This window comes from Epargyreus clarus, unplaced genomic scaffold, assembly GCF_041222505.1.
Source record: "Epargyreus clarus isolate Ecla_fem2 unplaced genomic scaffold, WU_Ecla_fem_2.2 ptg000031l, whole genome shotgun sequence".
In the NCBI taxonomy this organism is placed as follows: Eukaryota; Metazoa; Arthropoda; class Insecta; order Lepidoptera; family Hesperiidae; genus Epargyreus; species Epargyreus clarus.
In genome coordinates, this window is record NW_027332236.1 from 1,336,888 (window position 1) to 1,346,363 (window position 9,476).

General features: G+C 37.7%; 1 protein-coding gene across 1 annotated transcript; it reads right to left on the bottom strand.

The window, feature by feature from the left end:
- Positions 1 to 3,904: 3,904 nt before the first annotated feature.
- On the bottom strand, positions 3,905 to 6,362 carry Hsp83 (Heat shock protein 83). Its single transcript, XM_073089854.1, has one exon. It carries the CDS (start codon positions 6,208 to 6,210, stop codon positions 4,057 to 4,059), a length of 2,154 nt encoding a protein of 717 aa, XP_072945955.1. The 5' UTR covers positions 6,211 to 6,362; the 3' UTR covers positions 3,905 to 4,056.
- Positions 6,363 to 9,476: the final 3,114 nt, after the last annotated feature.

The window sequence follows — 9,476 nt, forward strand, 5'->3', positions numbered from 1 at the left end:
TGTGTATGTTTGTCTGTTTGTTATAGTCCGCGCCAAACTGCTAGTCCGCTCTGAATATAGAAATAGGTCGCGTCGCCATAGCAATTTGTATGACTACACCTGCTCGCAACAACTTCAGAGAGGACTAGCAGTTTGGCGCGGATAATACGGTCTGTAAAATCAGTCTATGTCAGTCTAGTAAAACATTTTTTTCTTATACAGACTTATATGATAATATATGGGCGTTTAATTATGTGCATTAATTCTGATTTAAGAGATTTTTGTCAATGTTAATAAACAATTATGATATTAACAATATTACGCAAGTAAATAAGCGCTATGAGCAAATGAAACGCCCATAAACACCTGTATACCAGATAACCTTAGACTCCTACCTAAAGTTAAGGATGTGCCGAGTCGGCCATTTTTGGTATTCGAGTACTTTAGTATTCATATAAAAAAGAATCGAGTCAGTACTCGAGTCCAGAGTACTCACAATGTACTCGAGTTACTTACAAAGTACTCGAGTACTTTGTAACACATGGTCCAATAGCACGAAGACCAAAAATAAAAGGTACCTAATCTAAACAACACAACAACAATTAAACAAGTTGTTACTTGCACAATTGCTGTTGTATTCACTCGTTTGTCTATATAAGATAGATAAGACTGGAGTGTACGAGTACCGTCAGTATTCGAGTATCACTGGTATTCTAGTATCACTTTTTAGTACTCGAGTATGCGAGTTTATGTAAGTACTCGAGTACTGTCTCGAGTTGACCTGACTCGGCACATCTCTACCTAAGGTCGGCATCGATGCGTTGCTTGCCCCTGAAGACTAAATTGAAACGTCTCGCAAACGTATGTCTAATTTACCCCAATCTCGGAAAAGTAATGTGTCCTTTACTACACAATTTACCTATTATGAGACATAATATCTAAATATAACTGAAGAAAATGTACAAAAATCAAGCATTCAAGCGACCCCCTAAACTCTGAAACAATGATGCTGATTTTATTGAAAAATTAAAATAGTGCCACACCCATTTATTGCAGGAAAACTTGAAACAAAGTTCTAACACCTTATATTACATAGAGTAGTATTTGTACAGATAACTGAATAAAATATCTATTCCTAAAAATCTTCTTACCAACGTATTCCTACAGGCACTTTTAATTATTTGTAGCACAACATTGCTATTAAACAGAATTAGGCGTTATTATTAGCATGCCAGTCGAAATAAAAGATTGGTCTCAATATTACTAAAAAAGTAAATATCAATTCAAGATTCTGACTATGCCTCTTCTTAGTAACGGTTTGATGCAGAAAAACAGAAATATTCATGCTTAAAAAATACATTGCCTATTTAAAATTTTAAAAAATATGATATGCGTTGAGCAACACAACATCAGCATTACAACAAATATTAAATCTTAAAAACAAATAAATTAAAAACCTTTCTTTTATGAAGTCTGCTATAATAAATCTCTCAGAGGACTCACGCGGTCTTACTTGGACTGCATTAGATAAATCATTATAAAGCACTCCAAAATGATTTCATAATTTATGTTCTCTACGATGAAGCCAACTGCGCATCTTATTTCCTAATTTTAAAGGGAAACTCCTAGATGTTTTTGAGTAAAATTGATTTCGTTCAACCCGCACTCGTAATTTTAACGTGACTCAGTCCTTACTTTTCGATGGAAGGGCCTGGATGCTAACTGATTTACATATGAGGCCCTTTTTTTGTTAATGAGGGAGAAACCTTCAAAAGGTACCCGGCGCTGTGGGAGCGACACAGGGTTATGTGGGACTCTTACCGCACTAAAAGCCCCCGGTGGCCGTCCTCGGTGCTGCGTAGAGAACTCCGGGATCTCCAACGGAACGCAACCGGAGTCCTCTTAGCGCTGTGCCCCGTCGGGCTCTGCCCAGGTGAGCTTGACGTCACCGTCTGGTGGTCACGACGGTATGCGACCACACATACCGCCGCCCTTCCCGGGGTCGCTTACCGGGCGGTTCGAGCTCCCACTGTTGCCGCCCGCAACCCCGGAAGCCCCCTTTTAGTCGCCTCTTACGACAGGCAGAGGATAGCGTAGCCCTATTCTGGTCCCGAAACTACAAGGACAACATATGAGGCCCTATCTTAGTCCTTACGAGTGATCGCATCTTTGATCGTCTTTTTCAGTTCCGTCCTATATAGAGTTGGTTACAGATGCCTACGAGCTGCTGCAGGTATGCCTACTGCCCTCCATGAACATCTATAGGCGAACCCAGATACGATTAGATTCTTACCTAAGGTTGGCTACAGGATACCTCTGTGGACCAAATTGGAACCATTCGAATAAGTATGTCTCGCTTATCATTAATGTTCTTGGGTAAAAAGATAACCATTATACTCGTTTGCTCATTTTTTTAAAATAAAGCTGAAACCTTATATTGCTGCTTAATTTTTACCCCTTAAAAAAATATCCTTTTTTGCATAAAGCCTAATAAAGTTACCACACAGGCTGTATTTGGCAAATCACAGACTTGTATAACCTTATTGTACCTAAAAGCATAGATTAGTAAAGATTACTCACTCCTAACAAGAAAATTTACCCAGTTTTGAGAATTGAAATAGTTGCGTAAAAAAATTTTGCCACGTCTCCGTGCTAAAATGTCCCTAAAATATTTGTAATAATTATTTATTTATTACGCAGTATTAGTTATTTATTCGTAAATTTTCTCTAAAAATGTTTTTATTTGTCAAGAATTAAAAAAAAGAACTTACTAATAAGCCGTTTGTGGCTTCATTCAATTAGGAAGTATCTTTACTAATCTACGTATGCCTAAAAGAGAAATATTATCTAACAAATAATCTTTCTTGTGTAAACTAGAACAAAATCTTGATTATTTAGGTGATTCACAATTCCAAGCTATTTATCATAATAATGAAGAAAATATCAAAGCTCATGACTCAATTAGTTCATTAATGATTCATTCAACGCAACGGTCACTATACCGGTTACAAAGGATTCCAGGTTCGATACCGGGTCAGACAGACAGATGAATTTAAATTTGGTTCTCGGATCTAAATTTGTTTACTACAGGTATATCTATGTATGGCTAGGATGATACTGTTAGTGGCGCTACAAGTCTAGTTGTTGTAGTGTTACTAATGGTGTTCGATAGTCTATTGATGTCGCCATTTGTCAATACTAAAGAGTATAGTTACTTAAAAACCTATACAGGGTTACTATCATACTATTTACTGGTATCTAGTTCTGTTGTAGTTCTCCATGAGCAATACTTTTAATAAGTTACTAGGTATTTACTTTATATATTCATTCAAAAGCATTCGATATTATCAATAATATTACAGGCTGATTCTGATTAAAAACTATCAATGGTTTTGTACTATTCGTAATAGTAATCAATCTGGCTATCGATATTCGATAGTACAAAATTATCGACTTTTTCTGTTAGATGAATGGATTTTGCATTATTTGTATCTATACTAATCGCTGCTCCATCCATATTACCAGTATTACCACAGTATAAGGATATATCCTTTGATATTTATAAAATTTTCAATGATATTAATTGACCCATCAGTAATATTGCGATATCAATTAAATTCCATATTTACCAATTACCACCCCATCAATACTAATCCCAATATTATCGAGACTAATTGAGATTTACTTTTTGCAACTGTATATTAGTCTCAAATAATTTGGAAAATAATGTAATAAAGTGCAGTTAATTAATATTTCCATAAATATGCAACTCATTTAAATAAAAAAATAAATGATCTATTGTAAAGTATTTCTCATGAAACTTAAAATTATTGTATAGGTAAATTAAGTATAATTGTGTAGTGTGTATTTGAATTTAAAATTAATTTCAAAAGTACATCAGGGTTGTAGAAATGAAATTACAAAATATTGTTAACATAAGTATTTATTAATTAAGTAATTAATTAATGGAATTTGTTGAACTAAATCAGTCTTTGGTTGTACACCAGTGCACAAAAGAAACTCCGGATGCGGATGAAAGACTATCACAAAAATGGCTAAAATAGGCGGTAAAGAGATTTAATCCACTTCCTCCATGCGTGACGCGTCATCAGCATCGCTTTCTAGGGGAGGCACGTCACCAGCGCTGGCTTCCTCGACCTGGATGGGTTCCTCCTCATCAATGCCAAGACCGAGCTTGATCATGCGGTAGATGCGGGAGGCATGAACCTGGGGCTCGTCCAGAGTGAAGCCCGATGAGAGTAAGGCAGTCTCGTAGAGCAGGATGACCAAGTCCTTAACAGCCTTGTCATTCTTGTCAGCCTCTGCCTTTTGCCGGAGTGTCTCCACGATCGAGTGGTCTGGGTTGATCTCGAGGTGCTTCTTCGCAGCCATGTAGCCCATGGTTGACGTGTCACGGAGAGCCTGAGCCTTCATGATACGCTCCATGTTAGCGGACCAGCCGTACTGGGCAGTGACGATGCAGCAAGGTGATTCGACGAGCCTGTTTGATACAACAACCTTCTCAACTTTGTTGTCAAGGATGTTCTTCATGACCTTGCAGAGGTTCTCAAACTTGACTTTGTCCTCCTCCCTCTTCTTCTTTTCCTCCTCATCCTCAGGAAGCTCAAGACCTTCCTTGGTGACGGATACAAGTGACTTGCCGTCGTATTCCCTCATCTGTTGTACTACATACTCATCGATGGGCTCAGTCATGTAGACGACCTCATAGCCTCGCTTCTTTACCCTCTCAACGAATGAGGAGTTGGCAACCTGGTCCCTGTTCTCACCAGTGATGTAGTAGATGTGTTTCTGGTTCTCCTTCATGCGTGACACATACTCTTTGAGCGAGCACGCCTCATCACCAGACGCTGATGTGTGGTAGCGGAGTAAGTCGGCCAGTTTGGACCTGTTCTGAGAATCCTCATGGATACCCAGCTTCAAGTTCTTGCTGAACTGTTCATAGAACTTTTTGTAGTTCTCCTTATCTTCAGCCAGCTCCTCGAAGAGCTCCAAGCACTTCTTAACGAGATTCTTCCTGATGACTTTGAGGATCTTGTTCTGTTGCAGCATCTCACGAGAGATGTTGAGGGGGAGATCTTCACTGTCGACCACACCCTTGATGAAGTTCAGGTATTCAGGGATGAGGTCCTCGCAGTTGTCCATGATGAAGACTCTGCGTACGTACAGCTTGATGTTGTTCTTGCGCTTCTTGTTCTCGAAGAGGTCGAAAGGCGCGCGGCGGGGCACGAAGAGGAGGGCGCGGAACTCGAGCTGACCTTCCACCGAGAAGTGCTTGACGGCCAAGTGATCCTCCCAGTCGTTGGTGAGCGATTTGTAGAAGTCGCCATACTCGTCCTGTGTGATGTCATCAGCGTTGCGCGTCCAGATCGGCTTGGTCTTGTTCAGCTCCTCATCCTCAGTGTACTTCTCCTTGATGGTCTTCTTTTTCTTCTTCTTGTCCTTGCTGTCTTCATCCTCATCCTCTCCGACATCCTCAATCTTGGGCTTGTCTTCTTCCTCCTCATCCTTCTTTTCTTCTTCAGCCTCGTCGTCAGACAGCTCCTTCTCCCGTTCCTTCTCTACCATCAGTTTGATGGGGTAGCCGATGAACTGTGAGTGCTTCTTGACAATTTCCTTAATCTTGTTCTCCTCCAAGTACTCAGCCAGGTCTTCCTTGACGTGTAACACGATCTTGGTACCACGCCCAAGGGGCTCACCTGGGTCAGGGCGGACAGTGAAGGAACCGCCCGCAGCAGACTCCCACATGTACTGTTCATCGTCATTGTGCTTAGAGTGGACTGTTACTCTATCGGCAACCAGGTAGCAGGAGTAGAAACCCACACCGAACTGACCAATCATACTGATGTCCGCACCCGCCTGCAGCGCTTCCATGAACGCCTTTGTGCCTGATTTAGCGATCGTACCCAAGTTGTTCACGAGATCGGCTTTGGTCATACCAATGCCAGTGTCGATGATGGTCAAGGTGCCTTCGCTCTTGTTGGGCACGATCTTTATATACAATTCCTTACCGCTGTCAAGTTTTGAAGGGTCGGTCAGTGACTCATACCGGATCTTGTCCAAGGCGTCTGAAGAGTTAGAGATCAGCTCACGAAGGAAGATTTCTTTGTTCGAGTAGAACGTGTTGATGATCAGCGACATGAGCTGGGCGATCTCCGCCTGGAAGGCGAAGGTCTCCACCTCCGCCGACTGGGTCTGCATTTCTTCCGGCATCTTCTATGCTTGATTCACAAATCAACTATTAGAAATTATTTGTACTGACTTCACAATTTGACTAGGAAAACGCGGTTTTAACACGTGGTGTAAGCGCAGCGTGCAACACTTGACTTATCTCGCTTGTATTTGCTAAATGACGCCGGCCGGGCATCACGAAGCTTATATAGACACGACTCGCGCGCGACATCTGTGAACGAGTAGAAATTTCTAGATTTCGCGCCCTTAATTCCAGGTGTTCTCAACATTTGGTACGAAAATCAATACTGTAGAAAAATTGCAAGTCGTGATACAGATTTTGTGTCAAATTTAGGTGAATTCAAGAAGCTTTTGAATTAATTTAGATGAATTCACGATGCAGACACACAATATTTTATAAGTTTACAGGTTTCGGCACCAAAAATCAATATCAAACAGTACATGTTTCTGATTTACACGACTTTTAGTGTTTTATTTGAATTGAAAATGTATGCTCTCATTGCTAACTAACATTCACATAGATTTACGTCACAAAAATATATGTTTAATACAATATTAAGAATTCAAAATCAAAAATGGCATTAACATATTACAAAATATTGTCTTATTTCTTGCTCCCTTCCACTTAGCTTAAATACCAACGCTTCTTCTTAAAGTTAGTACTTCTTAACTTATCATATTCTCCTTATATCCCTATAGTATGCTGATCCGCATTAGGGCGCTATATAAAGATCAAGTCTTACAAATGGACTTGAGAAATAATATTGCTGTTAATAGCAAAATGACAACTTCATGATATTCTTTAGAACGGATGTGACCACCATATAACGATAATTAACATCCTTCTCAACAAGTCAATTTGACCTAAAGATAATATTTTTATAATAAATACCAAAATTATTGTGTAAAAGTTTCAATACCATGTTCATTAAAACAGTGACAAGAAGGAAAAGGTTGAGTACCCCAGACTTGTTATTTTTAGTTCCGCTACTTCCCGCACTGCGGCTCTAGTATCGATTGCAGTCAATTCCGTAGAACTTTCTGGAACATTCGAGAACATTCTATACTTAGGGCTCTAAAAGTAGTATTTCTGAATGAAAGTTTATTAGATTATAGCCTAATTTCAAGCTTTGTTATATATTCGTGCCAATTAAATTACTAGAAGAAGTACTTTAATTCAAAAAACGCTCTAATTATCAATTAGAATATAAAGTCTAGAACGTTCGACCAATTTCCGGCCAATGTTTTCGCTATTCGCCGCATACAGCGCTGTCGACATCCGGGATAACATCTATTATCTATGTACAATATACGTTTCTTTCTAGATGTTTCAAGGGAGTATTGATTTTTTGCGACTACTGCATTTTCTGTTTGAATGACTATGCATAATTATTTGGGATAAAAGAAAGTAATTGTCTATGCACCTGCGTAATAAAAACTATGCGATAGGAACTCTTATTTTTTTAGATTATTTTAGGCATTATTGATTTACTAATATCCCGCGTGGTTTAAAACACGTGTAAAGAAATGAACTTTCTATTATTTATTTCTTAAAATTCTTTTGTTTCAACATTTTTTTTTAAATGCCGGTTGTTCGTAGGTTATTGACACGTTTAGCTCTCAATCTATTTTTGATAAGCACCTATTAATATTTAGGTTAGAAAAGGGTTAGGAACCTTTGAATTATTTTTAGGATACTAATGTGGCACTGTGGCACAAATTATTTTGCCCTTATTTTTTCATCATACAGGATGTTTTGAATTTGACTATGCTCTGTTCTAAGACTCTATTGAACCCTAGACTATAAAAAGTAGAGCCCTCATAGAAGGTAAAAAAGTACATACCTACTTAAATGAAAACTTAAGTAAATGTATGGTGTTGATATTTTATACGTGTTTACATTTTTTTGTTTACTACTTAATTATTATTAATTTACTGTATTACCGAATGATATCAACTAAACTAAAATAATAACTAAAAATTGTAAAATTCTGTAATATTTCATTTTTTTTATCTAAATTGAAGTAGAAATTTAGAAATACATTTAATAAATACCCATGGGAGCTACAGAAGTATCTACTAAGTATCAAATTCAGGTGTAGAAATAGAATCTTAACTACTACTATTTAGTTACCTTTATATAAAACGAATATAAATTTTAAAAAGAGGTATAATATACCCTAAGAAGACTCGTAGAGTAGTAGTCGACTCGTAGAGACAAATTAACATTAGCTCAAGAATAACTGCATGACCTTTATATATATCTACTTCTTCGTGTTCCTAGATGAAAACAATACATTTCCTTATTACAACAAGGTTAATCTGCTCTCATATTGCAGCGTTATGCAGAGATTCTTGCATCTCCACATGATACATAACAAAGAAAATCAATACATTGGATGGGATGAGGGGGAATGACGCAATGCGCAGTAGAAATAACTTTTAACTATTCTACTATAGACTATATCCATTTGATTATAATATTATCTTCATTACTATCCTAGTATGTGTGTTATTTTTAAAACGTTGGATACCTAATGCTACTAAACGAAAAACAATATTCACTCTTTTATTTACTTATGCTAGTACACCATACTGTAAATGTAGCAAATATTGCGAAATAATAAAAATGCCGACTGGCGTCATGCATAGTAGATATAACATGGTTTTCCGCCTAGCAATGAATTATTTAAAATTCAATTCTTCGATAACTATTATCATTCAGTGAGGTATATTTTAAGTGCCTCTTTGAAATTAATCATAGAATTTTCAAGAATATCGAATATTGAACAGTGCCTCAAAATTTTATAATGAATTTATTTGAATTAATTACTTTTGAACAATGACATCCTGATTTAATTATTATAGGAAACCCGTTAGATCTACAATAGCGCACTTTTTGTATTTGAATTCAAACAATTGGATACCTACCTAACATGTTCAATTTCGTTCTGGAAGTTTTACAATACAGTTTGTGATGTTACCTAACAAAAATAAAAAATAAAAACATGTGGACGAGCACTTTTAATATATATGTGGTCTAGATTTTAGAAGTACTATCTATTTCTGCCTCATAAAATCAGTGTTAAACGCTGCTGTGTTCTGGTTTGAAAGATGTGGTAAGGGAGTCATACTTTCCGAGGCATTCCAACTTAGTCCTCAGGAGTAGCGGCACATCTTTGGCCGACCTGTAGTAGTATCTAATCATATCTGGGGTTGATTACTGATGTCCATGGGCGGCAGTACTTACCATCAGGTGGACTGCATGCTCGTCCGCTACTCCTATA

Coding starts and splice junctions, on each gene's coding strand:
- Hsp83 (XM_073089854.1), bottom strand. CDS start 6,210: ATGCCGGAAGAAATGCAGACCCAGTCGGCGGAGGTGGAGACCTTCGCC.